We start from the raw sequence: 19,809 nt of genomic DNA on the forward strand, positions 1-19,809 counted from the left end.
TCCTTCACAAGAGAGGTGCTTCAGCTCTCTGATCATCTTCATAGTCTCCTCTGGACTCACTCCAACAGGTCCACCTTTTTCTTGCGTTGAAGGCCCCAGAACAGCACACAGTAGTCCACCTGGGGTCCCACAAGATCAGAGTAGAGGGGCAGGATCACCTCCCTCAATGTGCTGGTCATTCATCTTTTGATGCAGCCCAGAATACAACTGCCTTTTTAGGCTGCATATGCACACTCACGTTTAGCTTCTCATCAACCAACACACCCAAGTCCTCTTCATGGTTGCTCTGAATTCATTGTCCACCAAGCCTGTATTTGTGCTGGGATTGCCCTGACCCAGATGCAATACCTTGCAACTTGGCGTCGTTGAACTTCAGGAGGTTGGCATTGGCTCACCTCTCAAGCATGTCAAGGTCCTTCTGGATGGCACCCCTTCCCTCCAGCATATCAAACACACCACACAGCTTGGTGTCACCAGCAAATTTGCAGAGGTTGCAACAATACCACTGCCCATGTCACCAACAAAGATGCTGAACATCACCCATTCCAATACTGACCCTTGAGAAGCACCATCTGCCACTGATTTCCACTTCAACTCAAACTGTTGATCACAACTCTTTTAAGTGTGACCATCCAGCTGATGCCTTAACCATCAAGCGGCCCATATGTCAAATCCATGCCTCTTCCATTTAGAGGCAAGCATATTGTGTGGGACAGTGTCAAATATTTTGAATTAAGTTCAGATGAATTACACCAGTTGCTCTTCCCTAATGCACCAATGCTATAACCCCATCATAGAAGGCCATTAAATTTTTCAGGCATGATTTGCTCTTAGTGAAGCCATGCTGGCTGTCACCAACCACTCCCTTATTGTCCATGCACCCTAGCATAGTATCCAGGAGGATCTGCTCCCTGATCTTGCCAGGAACAGAGAGGTGAGACTGACTAGCCTGTACTTCCCTGGGTCTTCCTTGTTTCCCTTTTTAAAAAGGAGGTTAGATTTCTCCTTCCTCAGTCAGAAGGAACTTCACCAGACTGCCACGAATTCTCAAATATGATGGATTATCACTTGGCAACTTCATCCATCAGTTCCCTCAGGACCTGCATTTTTATGTTTATTTTTCTGTTTACCAGAACTTTTCATATTCTACCAATTTCTACAGTCATCTTTACCAGTTTTAATAAGTTTCCTTCTCCTATTTGAACTTTTCAAAAAATAAATCTTAGCTACAGATATTAATTTATCTATTCCTGACGCATTTTCCTCTCTTCTCTGTGATGTTTGCATGATCCCTGGATTTACTTTCAGTTATGAATTTTAATTAATATGCTGATTGTCTACCTCACCCAAGTCATTAATTTTATTGAATGCTTCCATTATTTCCTGCACATTTACTCAAGTTAGTTCTCTCACACATCACTCCTCTTACAAAAAAAAGAAAATAAATGTATCAGTTACATCATGTTAAAACACAAGAATGGATATACACAAAGTGTCTAAATCTTTTGCACTACAAATTTTCCACTTCCAATTTTAGATATTTGTTTTGTTTGCAATGGAATCTGGAGTCATTTTAAAGACTTTTGACCTGAACAGTATTGTTATTTCGACGAAAAAGTTTCATCCCTTAAATATGTTTTTATGACGGGCTTTTTACACAGGGAAATTATGCAAAGTCCATTTATTTTGTAATGTTTCTGCCTATAACAGTGTTATCCATCATAGTATAAACTTAGCCTAGCTGATACCTATGGTTTGGCAATAGTCAAACACACCAATGACCAACAAAAAGGAGTACAATACTTACATTGGTGAGGTGAATGACTCCTTTCGATGTTACAGAGCAGCCCATGAAACCAACATACTGTAGCTCTGGACAATGTTCAGCAAAAGCTTTCACTGACTGATCTGTCACCTGTGGAAAAGATACACAGATAATAGTTGAATAGCTGATACAAGCGCATAGTTAACACAGTCTAAGCAATTTCTCTGTAACACTGGCAAGCTGCTCATTAATAGTTTTATTATTACCATCACTGTTGTTATTTATTTCAAGAGTTTGAGAGAAAACACTAGGTATGCACACACATCTATACATGTGCATGAAGAAGGAAAATGTAATTTTTGGCAAAAGGAGATCACCTTCTTAGAGAAGGAAAAGAATATGAAGAAGTGAGAGAATGATGGCTTCAAATTCAAACATTATTGACATCCTGTAAGTAACCCAAGAGACCACTCTATCCACATTCTCATAAACTATATAAAAACATTTAAAATACTAAAAAACAAATGTTACTATGATCCTGCAATCTCATTCTATACCTATCGCTGACTGCACAGAATTTGAATTATGTGGTAGCTTAAGTCTATATTCCTTTTGTAAGCATTTTTACTAAAACAAAACAATTAATGATTTTAACTTAAAATGCAGTGTTCCATCTGTTTCCCCCACATGAGACTTGTGTATCTTGGCAATACACCCTTGTCAGTTATCAGCTGAATGGAGATGCTACCTAGTTTACTATTGTAATTTATTTATTTCTACACCTGTTTTGTTTCTTTATAATTAAGTTTGTCTAACAAACTTTAGTAACTATGAAACACAACCCATTGCATAAATGTAATGCTTTGTATGTAGACTATTTAAAAGGTCAGTATTTTGTGAACTTTGTGAGGAATATTGACCTGGGTGTACTTAATGCACCTGTATAACAGCTTTTATACAAGTTCATTGGGGGTTCTTTGTTTAGTTTTTCTTTTCTTTCTTTCCCTTTCCTCCACCTTCATCCTCCCCTCACCTAGTGCAAATGACAACAATGGAAAACTCTACCTTGATTTTAGGACAAAACCTGTATTTGTCAGAGAAACTGCTCAGGAATGTCTCACTATATCTGGAATCATAAATCCTGAATGCTAAGGACATTCTGGATTTGTAAGGATGTCTTCTTCTTATCACAGAACTCAAAAGCAAAACAAGTTTTGAAGTATCTAGTCCACAACTTAGCGCCATGTGAATACATACATAGGAACTTTACACCTGCTGTCCTGTGAATCATCTTTATTCACAGTTCACGCTTGCCTAACATGTCACTTCACTGTTCATACTAGGGAATATTTTGCATTCCAAATAAAATGTGTGAAAAAATAGTTTTGGTAAAAGTTAGTAGATTACATATAGATATAAATAAATAGTTTACAGATTAGCAGCAAACCTTTTCAGTGCTCATTAGATATGCATCATCTATCTAGTCAGAAAAAAAAAAAATCTTCATTTTCTCTGTGTTTTCCAGGTTTAGAAAAATTGTTTACAATCTGTCAAAAGTAGTTGGACACCTGCATATACTTTACAATTACTGTTGTAGAAATCACCACTTTACATAGGCATTTTGCTACTGCTAACAGCAATTTCTGTTCTTAAATCTTGATTTATAAATAAAACAGCAGAGCACTGAAATTGTTGCTGACTTTAAGCTCAGTTCAGTAAAAGATCCTAGCCTTCACTGTCAGCCAATAAAATTCCACCAGCTGCAGAAGCTAACTTCAACTTTTATTGGGAAACAAGGTAAAAATTTTCTCAATCAGCACTGTCACTTCACATTTTTTACTACACCAGTTGTCCAATACCTAGGAATATACTAGTTCTTTTTCAGCTCCTACGTGTCATTTCACATTCTTTACTACACCAGTTGTCCAGTACCTAGGAAATACATCACTTCTTTTTCAGCTCCTATGTCATTCATAGCAATTGGTGTTTTAGTAACATGATTCCTATGCAGCCTGTAACGAAGGCCACTTGATATTCTGTTTGGTTAGCTACTCAACACAGGACCACACTCTCCTGCAATTGTATGAGTTGGGAAGGAAAATATATATTTCTCTATATACATATATGTACACACACACAGAATTTCACAGGAATGGCTTCCCACTAGAAGAAACGTAAGGTGTATAGAAACACCAGATAAAAAAAAATCTGTAGCTAAGTATCTGATGACAGGGTACAAAATAACATCTATATTGAGTATTTTTGTTCTGTTTTTTTTGCAGGGGTGGAGAACAGTAAGAGCATGTACTAGTTTGGAATGTATTTATAAACATGTGTAGCGTAGTCTAGTAGATTTATGTATTAGTCTTCAGATACAATTTGTCACCAAATACTATAATCTGTCCTGATTTATGTACGACTCAAAAAAAACCCTGTAATAAAATAAGGTTTGTATGTAGTAGTATTATTTTTCATTAGACATATCCACATAGGGGACAAAAAAAGAAAAACCAAACCAGCAGGTAAGTTTCAGACATATCTGAAATAAAAGGAACAAAGCACAATTTAAAGCTCAAGTCAGTCCCTAAGACTGAAAACAAATATTCTTCTGCTTGAGTAAACTTTCTTCTGTTTTATCATTTGAAGTGTCTAGCACAGATGGCTTATACACCTACCTGAACTTTCACATTTAAACTAAAACATGCTGGTCAGCTCAATACTTCTACTGTAAGTAGTTACCAGAAATAGTAATCTCTTTTACTGTACAAAAGGGTTCGTATACTTTTGTACACAAAGTGTTCTGTGCTCCCAAGAGATGGCCTGTTCTGCAGAATAAAAGGTAAGTAACTAATGAAAAAAAATGCGGGGAAAATTAGCAATGGCATGTATTACACAATTATGCAATCTTAACACTCCTCTTTGTAATGCAGTATGTAACCATATAGTACATTTTCCTTAAGGGCCTGTATTATAAATATGTCTTCTGCAAAGTAATAGAATATAGAATACAGAATTTTAGAATATAAACAACTGACATTCAGACGTGCTATAGGAACAAGTTTGACTGGAATAATCTAAAACCACATTACCCTAGAAAATATATTGCAGTTCTACAGAAGTGACCCTTGTCAACAACGATACAGAAATTCACACCCAATTCTTTTATAGATCACAGTACTGTTCTTCCAAGAATCTTTAATAATTGGATTGTCTAGTTGACCTTCACTGACTTTCATTCATCCTGTCTTGCTTGATGTTAGTCTTCCTTTGAAAAAGTAATATAGGATGATGAGGACAGATTTATAAGTTATGCACTAAAGCACTGTGAATGGGAAATACGCTGGTCTGGAACTAACAGCACAGATTTTGCTCCTATTAAAAAGATCTATGATAAGTAAGATACGGTTTAATCATTTTCTTTTTATGTATTGTAGCCTATAATATATGGATTCCAGTTCTTCATTGTTTCACAGAAATACCGTATTTTGACTATTCTGAGTTAGTCTTTAAGTATTTCACATTCTATTCAATAATTGAAGGAGCAAAATGGAACAGCTCTGAAACAAAGACAGTAATTCAAAAACAAAGTCTGAGGTACAACAATACAAGCCACTTAAATTATAACTAAAACAAGAATCTCAAACTGAAATAACTCAGAGAGAGACAGGAATACAAATAGTGACTGCCACAGAATGAACACCATGTTCTCTTATTTAAACAGGTGGACTGCAGTCTCAGTAAATTTAATGTGCCATTTTTTCCATGTAATATACATAAATAAAAGTATGCAAAGTATGTAAAATATTCCTCAGAAGAAAGACACCTAGTAGGATAACTCTGCCAGAGTAAAACATGCTCTCATGTAAGCACAGAGTCAGTCTGCCATGTAAGTATGCACTGCACAATTCAGCACTAATGGTAGAAGAAACCATTTTCTCCCAGTGCCTTACTCCATAAACCTTGATCAGACACCAGCTTAACTTCACTTATTTTGGGGCAGCACAGGAAGAGGGGAATGGCTAGGGAGGACTTTGTAAAATTCAGGTTTATGTTTGAAAAGAGATATGTTTACAAAGAACTCATGTGCTAATTCAATCCTAGAACTACCTTACCTGTGTATTATTATATACTACATGCCAAGGCCCACTCAGGAATCTGCCCTGCATGGACCATGTAGCTAGGACCTCTAAATCTGTGTTTTATATCACATACTCAAACAATATGCATTTTCCCTGGTCTGTTTTCCCTAAAATCCTTGCATGCAATAAGTGACCATGATATGCAATCAGGCTAACCTCAGGCATAACTTTTGTTTTACTCTTTTATCGCAGCTCCTGATATGTATTAATTTCACAAGATACACGCATATCACATGAAGCAAAGGCATTTATCTTGGACTAACTCAGTCCATCAGCTTACAGGTGAGCCAAATTACATTCAGGGATACCTACAGACCAGTACAAGGATGTAACACACACCAAAAAAAAAAAAGAACCATAAATCAATGAGATTGCTCATATACAGAAAGATCTGTATCTTTCATAAACAAAAAGCATCCAGACTACCACTCTTCTATCAGCATGAAAGATTAAATATCATTAAATAAAAACTAAATAGTAGATCACAGTGATGAAACAGTTCTGAGAGTAACTGCCTGGCTATATGTAAATATTTACATAGGTTCTTCCGGCTTAGCTTAAACTTTTTATTGCCACTGCAATGCTAAAATACAACCACCAACAGTTAACCATTATGCAAAGTAAAAATTGTTGAATTTATTGTATTTTGTCACAGGGTGAAGATGGAAATAAAGGCTAGTCATTGCAAAGAGTTATGATTAGATGATCCCTCTTCACCACACAGAGAAAGATGACATTGCCTCTCTATTAACAGTTTTAAAATTACTTTTTTAACAGAGGGTCAAACACAATCACAATATTACACTAGAGGCTAAATGCCAGTAAATTTTATACTACTAAACTTACATTTAAGATTAAACATACCTTCCTAGTCCACAGAGTAAGAATTTACAAGCAAATTGTTTTCATTTAACCACTTTAACCACTTTTGAGCTAAAATATGAATTCACTTTCATTTTTAAATTCACTTCTAGAGGAGGCTGCTATACTCAAAATTATTTACTCACAGATTTAATCTTATGATTCCACTAAATACTCAACGGCACTCACTAGTTTCTAACCTTATTTAATAAACAAGATATTAAAACCTCATTTTAATAATATAATTTATTAGCAATAGATTACCCTATTTGATCTGCTACGATTTATCAGGTTAGCTGAATAGCAGACAAAAGCTCTGCCAAAATGCAGAACCAGGCTGAGGAGATAGCATTACTCTATGTCCACAATATGAGAGGAAAAGACAGACAAGCGCATAAGGACTAATGTAAAGAGTTGAAAGGAGTATTCTGAAAGAAGTATTTTATGTTGTATTTACCAGCTGGCCTAATGTTGTTACATTCTGGTAACATCAACTACAGCACAGAGTTATCACTGCTTAGTCTTATTCTCTTCTCACTACTAATGACACAGCCATCAAAACAGATTAGTTCCTCTTCCAATTTTGATCCATTTTATCCCCTGAATTAATTAATACTAAACCGAAAACCACACTTGGAACATATTAAGTATGAAATAATAGATAACTACAGACAACTACTATTTTCCATCTGGTTTAAATGTCTCGGTTAGAAAACAAATCTCAAATCTCAATATAAATTATCTCTGATTCCCATTAACACAAAGTACAGTCTGAATGTACTTACATTGAACAAGCCTATCAGCACACCATAATTTGTTTGTTTCCGCAGTGGAAAAGAATTATTAACAAACTGAAGTAAGCCAAAACACTGGTAAGAAGAGTGATATATCTAACCAAAACCCCAAAACTCTCCATCTTGCCAACACATAAGCATATTCCTAGTATTCAATGCAACCAGTAATACAGGCTTGTAACACCTACATAGCATTAATTACATATGACAGTGGCAACACAGGCATTGTAGCCTCTAAAGCTAATATGCACACAAAGACTGCAAATATCTGGTATCTACTCGTACCTACAAAATCATCCAGAAATCTTGAGAGATAAAATAGCATATATCCCTTGGTAACGTAAGTTTATTTTAAGCATTATGACTGATTTAAGCATATGACTGAAAAAGCAATCTTTTAAAATAATGTGAGCATTTTCTCCTAAAAACATTAAACACTTAGGACATGTAAAAGAGCTAAAAAATGACACAATTCTTGTTCAAATCTTCAAGTTTCAGAGATACCATGCAATTTTAATGAGTAGGGAAATTCTTGTAGCAGTTGAAAACGTAGTGTAACATATACACACAGTACATTCGACACCATAAAAACCACTAAAGAAATCACAGCATTTGCATCTGTTTTTCATGCAACTAAACTTGGGGTTTTTCAAAGTTAAATCTACTCACACCGCAACTGAAATACAATGTGACATCATGAAGCTGGTACTATCAGCTGTAACACACAGGTAAGGCTGCCACCAACAACAATCTAAAAATTGTTACTGCACAACCTGAAAGTGGGCACAATTACCAAAAATTCCTTGCAAGCCACCTTCAAGATATCTCATAAGATGGCATTCCGTACACACAATTTACAGATTCATTACCACCTCCTCTTTCACAAACACAGAAAGACAAGGTTTTCCAAAATTTTCCTCTATTGCTTACAGATGGAAAAGTTCTGTTTGGCCAACCTACCAAAGTAAGTTTCACCCAGGGAACTTTTCAATTCTGATTACATGAATTCTACCTTGAAGCATACGATCACCACATGTTACAAATGATGGGATCAATACATATGTTAAGGGAAGGGAGAGGAAGTCTTATGTTGCAAATTATGCTCTTGAGCATATGCTCTTTAACTGGTGAAATGTCTCCTATGTCACACAGGAAATGAGAAGAAATAAAATGAGAGAATCCTACACATAGCAATAAATACAAGTTAACATGAAGACAGCAGAACTATGATTACAACTGCATAGGTCATAGAAAGTAATTTCAAAATTAAGTAGTTTTCCTTTCCTATACTTTAATAACTTTACTCCACAAGGAGAAAAGTGAAGGAACATTTTACTGAAAAATATTAAATGATTCTTTACATAACATCTAAACCCAACATTGTATAGCAAAGCTCCCGAAATACACATATCATTTAAATGGACATTACCATTCACTAGGATACCACATGCTTCTTAAAACCGTTACGCCTTGCTCAAACTTACGTATTAGCCTTCTTGGGTAACACACTTATTATACAATGTTTAAACAAGAAAACAACACACAGAATGTTACTCAAATTTCAGATGCAAAGAAGATTACAGGCTGAATTTATTTTAATGCATCTCTTAAGGAGGACAAAGAACTTTAAAATTTTAACCAGCCTTTCAGATTTCCGTCTGGTATTCTAAGATGCTAAAATGAAATTACATTCTCCCTATGAGAAATCCTTCTAAAAGAAGAGTTACACATGCAGGCAAAAAAAGAACTTTCTTGTAATAAAGAGTAATGGACATGGTATAATTTTATTACTGGCTAACAGAAAGGGCATTAGGTATTTAGTAGCAATGCTTATTCATCCTGCTCAATCTGAGTACTGTAAGTCTTCAAGTTTCACTGATGAAAAATCAAGAATATTCTATATTATTCTAGCCTAAAAAAAAAAACAAATCACCAAAAAAAAACAACAAAACAAGCAAAAACCAAAACAACAACAACAACCAAACAAAAAAAAAACAAACACAAAAAACCCACCACAAAAAAATATACAACAGGTAGAGTAAGAATCCAAATCCTGACTGAAGCAGACATTTTTTCAAAGCACTCATATTCAGCATCATAAGTTCAGATGAAAATAGGAAAAGCATACTACACAGAAACTGAAATGGTCTTGGTTTGACTTATAAATTATCTTCACACAACAGAACTACAGTTAAAAAGAAACACTTGGTAATTAGAACCAACAAGAAGATTTTTTTCTTTGTAATGTTTTCTTTAGTGATCTGCATGCATTCCTCCTAATTTAGTTTAAAAGAAACTGCTGATAGAGAAGTCTCTTCAAGTAGTACACCATCTGACTTATTCTACCAATCAGAAGCAGAATCAGCTTTAAACCATAAAGTAGTTAAAATCTTTAAATGCATCAGGCATGATGAAAACTAACAGAAAGAGGACGTGATTTAAGGTAGTCCTCTAAGTTTTGCACTTGTATGAAATAGGTTTGTCTTCATGCTTTCTGATCCATTCAGCCTTACATGTGGTCTGCTAGCAAAGACACTAGTGTAACACATTATGATTCTCTTAACAGCAGCTTTAGAGTCTTTTCTCTATGTTTATGAATCGGTACCGAGTTCTCCAAGAAATTTTACAGTAAGAAGTAAACATGCTACACCCCGTGAGAGTTATTACGTGAATGGTACTGGCCTACAATGAAAAGCTGGAGGAAAATTAGTCATTACAATGGTAATCTTCAGCATTCACTGCTGTGATTGACTACTTCATTACAATCACAGTTTGATATCAGCGGTAACTGGTAGGAGCGATCTCCAAGCATAGCAACAATAAAAATAAATAAAACAGCAAAAATAAAGCTTTACTATGCATATAAACAAGGACTCAGACCCAGTAATACAGTTTGGTTCAAAAAAAAGTGAAAATAAAACTTGGTAACACATAGGACACAGATACATATTTTTTCATACACACTTCAGGGGAAATCTGATTTATAGATTTTAGGAAACTGTCATGTCTAGTCACAGTCACAGTATGCTAGAGATTGGAAGGGACCTCGAAAGATCATCTAGTCCAATCCCCCTGCCGGAGCAGGAACACCTAGATAATGTTACACAGGAATGTGTACAGGCGGGTTTTGAATGTCTCCAGGGAAGGAGACTCCACAACCTCCCTAGGCAGCCTGTTCCAGTGTTCCGTCACCCTCACTGAGAAGAAGTTTCTTCTCAAGTTTAAGTGGAACCTCTTGTGTTCCAGTTTGTACCCATTACCCCTTGTCCTGTCATTGTTTGTTACTGAGTAGAGCCTGGCTCCATCCTCGTGACACTCCCCCTTTATATATTTATAGACACTAATAAGGCCACCCCTCAGTCTCCTCTAAACTATAGAGACCCAGCTCCCTCAGTCTTTCCTCATAAGGGAGATGCTCCACTCCCTTAATCATCTTCATTGCACTGCGCTGGACTCTCTCCAGCAGGTCCCTGTCCTTCTTGAACTGAGGGGCCCAGAACTGGACACAATATTCCAGATGGGGTCTCACCAGGGCAGAGGAGAGGGGAAGGAGGATCTCTCTCAACCTACTAACCACCCCCCTTCTAATACACCCCAGGATGCCATTGGCCTTCTTGGCCACAAGGGCACAGTGTTGGCTCATGGTCATCCTGTCGTTCACTAGGACCCCCAGGTCCCTCTCCCCTACACTGCTCTCTAACAGGTCGTTCCCCAACCTATACTGGAACCTGGGATTGTTCCTGCCCAGATGCAGGACTCTACACTTTCCCTTGTTATATTTCATCAAGTTATTCCCTGCCCAACTCTCCAGCCTGCCCAGCTCTCGCTGGATGGCAGCACAGCCTTCTGGCGTGTTAGCCACTCCTCCCAGCTTAGTGTCATCAGCAAACTTGCTGATAGTACACTCAATTCCCTCATCTAAATCACTGATGAATATATTAAATAATACCGGTCCCAGTACTGACCCTTGAGGCACTCCACTAGTTACAGGCCTCTAACTAGACTCCGCCCCATAGACTACAACTCTCTGGCTTCTCTCCTTCAGCCAGTTCACAGTCCACCTCACTACCTGATCATCCAGACCACACTTCCTCAATTTAGCTGTGAGGATCCTGGGGGAGACTGTGTCAAATGCTTTGCTGAAGTCAAGGTAGACCCCATCCACCGCTCTGCCATCATCCATCCACCGTGTTATTTCCTCATAAAAGGCTAAGAGACTGGTCAAGCATGATTTCCCCCTGGTGAAGCCATGTTGACTGCCCCTCATAACCCTCTTATGCTTGATATGCCTTAAGATGGCACCAAGGATAAGGTGTTCCATCACTTTCCCAAGGATGGAGGTGAGGCTGACTGGTCTATAGTTACCCGGGTCCTCCTTCTTGCCATTTTTGAAGACTGGAGTGACATTTGCTTTCCTCCAGTCCTCAGGCACCGCTCCCGTTTCCCAAGACTTGGTAAAGATGATGGAGAGTGGTCTAGCAATGACTTCCGCCAGTTCCCTCAGCACCCGCGGGTGCATCCCATCTGGACCCAAGGATTTATGGATGTCCAGATTGCTCAGCGGGTCTCTAACCCATTCCTCATCGACTAAGGCAAACCGCTCCATTGATCTGACTTCATCTAAGGTCTCAGGGGTACAGGGCTCTTCAGGACTGCCCGCAGCAGAGTAGACAGAGACAAAGAAGGCATTCAGTAACTCTGCCATCTCTGTATCTTCTGTCACCAGGGCACCCATCCCCTTCATCAGTGGGCCTACATTGCCTCTGGTGTTAGTTTTATCTGCCATGTATTTGAAAAAGCTCTTTTTGCTGTCCTTGACCCTTCTCACCAGGTTTAATTCTACGGAGGCCTTAGTCATCCTAGCTGCCTTCCTACATCCTCTAGCAGCAGCCTTATATTCCTGCCAAGTGGCCAGCCCCTTCTTCCATGACCTGTAAACTCTCCTCTTCCACTTGAGCATACCCAGCAATTCCCTATTTAGCCACGCAGGTCTCCTGGCCCTCTTCCTTGACTTCCTACGTGTCGGGATGCTCTGATCTTGAGCTCGGAAAAAGCAATCCTTGAATGCCAACCAACTATCTTGGGCCCCTTTACCTTCAAACAGCCTTGCCCATGGGATTTCCCCTAGCAATTACTTGAAAAGGCCAAAGTTTGCCCTGCTAAAGTCCAGGGTTGCAATCAATTCTACTTGCTATCCTACTAGTCCTACCACACAAGATCCTGAATTCCACCATCTCGTGGTCGCTGCAACCAAGGCAGCCCTCAACCCTTACTGCTTCGACCAGACCCTCCTTGTTAGTGAGGATGAGATCCAGCAGCGCTCCTCTCCTGGTTGGCTCATCCACCATTTGCAGGAGGAAGTTATCATCCATACACTGGAGGAACCTCCTGGACTGTGGCTGGGTTGCTGAGTGGTCCTTCCAGCAAACATCAGGGAAGTTAAAATCCCCCACGACAACCACAGCCTCAGCTGCATGTAGAAGGCCTTGTCAACTTCCTCACCCTGATCTGGTGGTCTGTAACAGACACCCACAACAGTATCACCCCTGCCAGCCTGCCCCTTAATTCTCACCCACAGACTCTCAACTCGCTCGTCATCTGCCCCTGGACAGAACTCAGTTCATTGTAGTTGCTCTTGCACATATACAGCAACCCCACCACCCCGCCTGGCTGGCCTGTCTTTCCAGAAACAAAAACTCTTCAACACACTTTCTATGCTTTATTCCTTATATATCCTTCTTTATTCAGAGACAAGTAGTACACTACTATACCATGCAATAAAAAATTGAAAATACCACAACAGAAACTGATCTGTTATTTTTAATGTTTGCACAAAAAAAAAAAAAGCAAAGTAAAAAAAAAAACAAAACAAAAAATTGCAAACAAAAAAAAACCACACCAGAACTTTTTCTCTGCCCTAATCACAATAGCAAGGGAAACCAATTACTTCCAAAATTCATTAAAGGGAAGGTGATTATAGCTGGTAACAATTTACCCAAATTCTTCATAACAGACTTGCTCCTTCAGGATTTTCTTTAACAGACCTTTGCACCAAGTAGTTTGTCAGAACACAAAAATTGGGGTATTTTTTCTTTTGCTTTATTTGTTCTCATAATATGTAAAGCAGTCTTGATTCTTCCTCCCTGAAAGCTCAGCAAACAAGAAACTCATAGGTGTTGTTTGGTAAGACAATTATATGTACAGTAGACTATTTGGTTGGTATAAATTACATCACTAATTTTGACCTATCAGAATTAAGTCTGAAGAGGTCATCTGGTTGCATATGGCAAAAGAAACAGAAAATGTGTCACAATTAACACAAATAAAATATAGTCTTGCCTTTTTGTCATCTGGATTAAACAATTTTTCCATTTCCAAGGCCAAAGACTAAAATACAAACACAAATAATCTCACAAGGGCTCTCACTGACACAGTAGGAAGTGAAGGAATAATGACCTACAGCTCCAAGAAAAGCACATAGATAAAGTAACCAGAAATTAAGGATGTTTCCCTCTGTCATCATATTGATGCAGAACTTGAAACAGTCCCAAAATTATGGCTGAGACATTAGAAAAGGCATTAGAAGCAAGTAAGTGATACAACATGAATGTGAACATGAGTTGGATTTTACTTTTTTCCTTTACATGTTGTCTAAAGAATATGAAAGATCTACTCAGATTATTTCAATCACTATATACATGCATTCAAGAACAGCACCTTGCTGACAAGAAATGCAAGTGGTACTGCCATACGAGTTATGATTGGAAGCGGACTACAGCCCTGATTAAGCTTAATGAAGATCCAGACCTCCATGCAGACAGGCTGAAATAGGAGAACCTGTTGTAACATGGATCCATCACCTGAAGGCTGACAGGCTCGTGTGGAGCTGTGTGATAATGGCAGGACCAGCACAAGAGGGTGCTGAAGTTCAAAAATTCAGTTTTAAAAGAAGAAAAGAAAAAGAAACACCCACTTGCTCTTTCCAGAGTTCAGCGCACTCAGAAAATAGAGATCACAACTATCACAATTCTCTAGGCCATCACAGAGAAGAAAAGAGGGGAATGGGGAGGAACAACAAAAAAAAAAACACAAAGCAAAATGAAGAAACAAGTGAGCAGGGAGAAAGGCAAAAAAAAAAAAAAGAGAACAATGAAAGTGAGAAAACTCATGAGCTGAGTAAAGACATTTTAATCAATAGTTGGGGTTGGAAAGAACCTTAAGATCATCTAGTTCCAACCCCCCTGCCATGGGCAGGGACACCGCACACTAAACCATGCCACCCAAGGTCTCGTCCAACCTGGCCTTGAACACTGCCAGGGATGGCGCATTCACAACTTCCTTGGGCAACCCATTCCAGTGCCTGACCACCCTCACAGTAAAGAACTTCCTCCTTATAGCCAATCTAACCTTCCCCTGTTTAAGTCTGAACCCCTTACCCCCTGTCCTCTCACTACAGTCCCTGATGAAGATTCCCTCTCCAGTACCCTTACACGACCCATTCAGACACTGAAAGGCTGCTATGAGGTCTCCACACATCTTCTCCAGGCTGAACAGTGCCAACTTTCTCATCCTGTCTTCATACAGGAGGTGCTCGAGCCTCGTGATCATCCTCATGGCCCTCCTCTGGACTTGCTTCAACAGCTCCATGTCCTTCTTATGTTGAGGACACCAGAACTGCACACAATAATGCAAGTGAGATCTCACAACAGCAGAGCAGAGGGGAAAAAAAAGAATAAAGAGCGGTGGGGAAACTAACCAAGGAAAACGATGATGCAAAAATAACAAAAACAATAGCTCATGACCAGTGAATCAATTTTCAGCCAGTCCTCAACCAACAGCAAACAAAAAAAAAAAAAACAAAAACCCCCAGAAAAATAACAACCTGAAAAAAAAGGCACAAGAAAAACAAAACCAAAAACCAACCGAACAAAACCCCAAACCAACACACCTCCAAACAAGTAAGCCCAATGCTGAATACACGCATAAAGTAACAGATACATCAGGTATACTTTCTATTGGTGCTAATCAACAAGATTTTTTGAAAGAAATTACACTCCTTTTTTTTCATATCTTTTTAATCCTTGACAATATAACATCCCCCACCTTTATCTCACCATTCCCTACTGGTAAATAAAAGTACAAGCAGGAAAGTAACATTTTATGCCAGAGATGTAAAACAAGCTATACAAATCGATAAGGGAAGATGAGCTATTACCTTACTGCAAAATACAAAAACTATTGGTAGCCTCCTAAATCTTTTGATGAATTCCTTCACAAATCAGCTGCAATTTTGAAAAACAGCAAACTATACAATATCTAATGCTTTGCATAATCAATGGATCTTTAAAATCTCCAGCTTATAGCAAAGCAATCAATTAGGTCAGCTCTCAAATAATCATCAGTAGTGCCCAAGTACACTGCTTAATGACTTCCACTAGTACTGCATCAGCAATTTCTTTTTTTTTTTTCTTTGGGGTAGGGAGTGGGGGACTAGAGAGATAGAGGTCAAGAATGAAGTTCTCTGTACCCAGAACTATAAACAGAATAACAATTATGTTATTTCTATTCCCAAGGTAGTATCTGGAAAATTGTTATAAGTTTATTTTTGTCTTTCTGGATTCCCAACTCACTCTCTCATCCTCATACTTCTGCAGAACCACCAGAATATAAATGAGAGCTCAGGCCTCTTCAGGCTCTGCTTGGCAACCTCCTCCTCAGAAAAAAAACAGAATGGCCAGCTGGGCAATCATAAAAATCATCTACCTTGTTCCTTTATCTCTGGATAGTTGGACCCTTAGCTGTCTTAGTTTCATTACCTCAAAATGAGACTTGCAGAGCCAGTGTTTCTCCCTGAAAACTCATTAATTCAATTCCTCTTCTTCTGACCTTCAGAGTATAAATTACTCAGTTGGCAATAAAAAAGTTAAAGAAAGAAAAAGCATGCAGAGGTAAATGAAAACATCTAAACCACACATTTATCGAAAGGAGGCTACTGTCAATTTACAGCTGCCTGGGAGAGTTTTCTTCAATGAATAAAACACAGCAACAACAATTTATATGAGTAATGCCCTTCACAGGATAATACAAAGTAAGTTATTAAATGGAGGAATGGAAATCAATATAACAATTTGTCGTGGTTTAAACCCAGTCAGGTAACTCGTTCGCTCACTTCCCCCCCTTTCTTGCCCTCCCCCTGTTAAAAAAATGACTGCTACTGCTGAACCCAGGACACAATTAAAGGACAGGATACAAACTGGCTAAAATGCAAATAGCCATGAACTTGACTAAAAGAAGAGTAATTGAGTAAATCTGTAAAACAGAGCCTTGAAATAGGTATTAAATAGTTCTATTAAGAAGAATATGCCATCTCTAAAAAGCAAAATGTGATGAACTTTATTGGTGAAGTTGGGAGGATAATCAACACACATGAGAATAACTGTGTTGACTATACTGAACAAGCCTGTTCATGAAGAACTGGACGAGTTTGAAGACTCAAGTAAAGCAAAAAAGGATGAAACTGAACAGCATTATGTGAACAGCATTCACTAGAACTTCTGTTACACACTCAGATCTTACCAGCTAGAAATACATCAAAGGAGAAAACACTGGGTGTACTGCCTGGTTACTGATTAGTACTACAAGCACCAATTAGATACAGCCATACAAAAACCAAACCATCATATCATCTACAAGATAAGGTTTTCCTGGGAGAAGGAACACAGTCTTGCAACGCATTTAGTGAAAGTATCTGAAAGAAGCTCTTTACAATTCTGTTCACTCATATTCAGACTAAAAAAGTACAGAAAAGAGGTATTGAAATCATTAAATAGAATGGAACCAAATGAGACACTTCAAAAGAGCACAGCATTTATCAAAGTCAGGATCCGATCTCTCACCTGAGACACTAGGAGTTGAGAACTAAGGAAAAATTATCCTAGCTAAGGACAATTGTAATCACAGATCTTATATGGCAATACTGATAACAAAGACTAGGAACTGAAACAAACTTTCACATTTTACAGCATGTCAACTTCCCAGTATTAATATTGTAAGCAATGCAACTATTTTTTGGATCAAAATGGTTTTACATCCAAACAGTACTAAATCATGTGACTAGCTATGGCAGCAAGGGACTCCCTGATACAACAGGTCTCTCTTCCATCAGCTTCCGTGTATTCCTTACACTAGTTAAAATAACCAGGCTTTATGAACCTCAACATTTAACAAGAAATTCAAAAAAAGTCTGTACTATTTGGCAGAATCCAATGAATATTACTGCACAGGAAAATTGTGGAACAGTATTGTAATCTCATAGCCATCCTGCTGAAACAGCAGTATACTAGTTTGAGCATAGAAACGTAACTCAACTGTAGTCACGGATGCCAGCATATTTCCTTAGTGGTTTTCACTCTTCTCAATGACTTAAAATGCCAAACAGCCCTCCAGTCCACAATGACAAATCCTTCAGAAAGCACATCACTTTCGAAGATTAAAGCAGAAGCAAAAAAACCAAGAACCACCAAACCCCAAACCAACTACACCCATCAGGCTGGGATTCTCATTCTGCAGTCAGAGTGACCATAGACACATATATTAGCAAGCAGCCAGTAGAAAGTAGTTGTTTCAAAAATAAAAATGTATAGCTGGGGGAATAACAAATTTGGTATCTTCCAAACTGCATACACGACAACAACAAAAGCTTATTGGGTAAATGCAGATCAAGGGAGTGTAATAAAGAGAAGACTTTGCTTTTTCAAAGAAAAGGATAATATCCTTACTATACATCAAAACCCCTGTATTACAAAAATTAGAACTGCATCTAGGCTAATAAACCTTTTGCATTTCCAACTGAGAGAGATCTTATCTAAGGAAAGCACATTTGTTCCCACCTGCTACCAAATCTAATGGCAATCTTCCCATGAGAAACAGATTCAGTAAGTGCCCTGTGCAAATATTCTTAAGCCAAGGTGCGGTGCTTACTGGGGAGTAAAGTCATTTAACAAGGACTGCAAAGACAGGACTATGTAACAGCTGACAGTGACTGTCACTAAAATGGTTGTTTTTCCTCAAAGTTAGCACTGTCAGCCTGAAAACCTGTCCCACAACGAGGACAAATCACCTGCCTTATTTTGCAGCTCTTTTTATTTCCTGTCTTACTGCTTCACCACACTGCAAGAACCCCAGGGAACTGGACGTGCAGTTTATTCAAAGCATTCTTGCTGCTGTAAGAGTATGAAAACAATAACCCAGCTTCACTATGAAATGACCTTGATGATCTGTGTAACATTTGTCAGAGACTAATAAAATTTGTAAAGATACTTGCTGATATGATTGATTGCATTCTTCACTGCTCCAGTTACCTCAAACTAAATTTCCTGTCACTATAATGATGACTTTTGTAAGTGCAGTTTCTTAATTTTTTCCTAAGTCTTTCAACAGCGATCTCACAATAGACTGGAAGTGTTTATGGATCAATAATGTGCAAGAATCCTAAACCTTTCAGCTTATGAGGTGCTGTGACAGAGCATTAGCAGACAGCATAATTCCTATGTAACAGGAAAGTAATATCCAAACCTAGTTTGCACTTAACCAGCAGCATGAACAGCTGGAGAATTCTAGAGATTCTGAGTAATATCCGGTACTGATGATTCATCATTGTCCCAATGGACAAAAAAAAAGAAAGCGAAAAGATTAACAAAGAAATCACAAGCAACATGTTCAAGACTTACCTGGTCACAGTCTATCATGCTGAATTACTCAAGTGTGCCTGACCTGCTTTTCCCTGACATTTTGTTCAGATGAATTGCAGGATGTAATTATAACCAGAAAGGCTTTGAAAGGAGCCAGAGAAGGTTGAGAGCATTTACCCACCCAGGCTCTAGGCATGATTAAAATGTCTGTATTGCTTTCAGTCTCTGAAAACAGCACATCTTAATTCATACAGGAACCCAGTTAATTAAGTCATGCTGACAATGTACTTCAGGATAGGGTACTTCAGAAGCAACTGTATCTCTGTACAAATAATAGTACATCTTCTGCGTAAGATCAGGAAGCTTTTCTCATTCACAGCCAGGTTCACAAACGTCACAGGCCCAAATGCTCTAAAAGGTTCTCTCTTCAATAATTCATACGCAAAACTGAGATAATTGCCAGGAAAGAAGAAGCCTCTCTGCAGATGAACTCTGTTTGCTAAAACTTGAAACAAAAATATGGCAGCCTTCAACAAGAAATTCATTCGGACAGGTTCAGG

At 38.3% G+C, this 19,809-nt stretch overlaps 1 protein-coding gene across 1 annotated transcript in view; it reads right to left on the bottom strand.

Moving 5' to 3' along the window:
- Positions 1 to 1,732: 1,732 nt before the first annotated feature.
- LOC130599737 (F-box/LRR-repeat protein 17-like) overlaps positions 1,733 to 19,809 on the bottom strand; it is a 76,311-nt gene continuing 58,234 nt past the window's right edge. Inside the window, exon 5 of the mRNA XM_057410456.1 lies at positions 1,733 to 1,915. Coding sequence (XP_057266439.1) covers positions 1,766 to 1,915 — 150 coding nt within the window. The 3' untranslated portion in view covers positions 1,733 to 1,765. The remainder of the gene's footprint in view (positions 1,916 to 19,809) is intronic.

This window comes from Pezoporus wallicus, unplaced genomic scaffold (assembly GCF_028554395.1).
Source record: "Pezoporus wallicus isolate ANWC-B61680 ecotype Strahan unplaced genomic scaffold, APGP_CSIRO_Pwel_v1 contig_2749, whole genome shotgun sequence".
In the NCBI taxonomy this organism is placed as follows: domain Eukaryota; kingdom Metazoa; phylum Chordata; class Aves; order Psittaciformes; family Psittacidae; genus Pezoporus; species Pezoporus wallicus.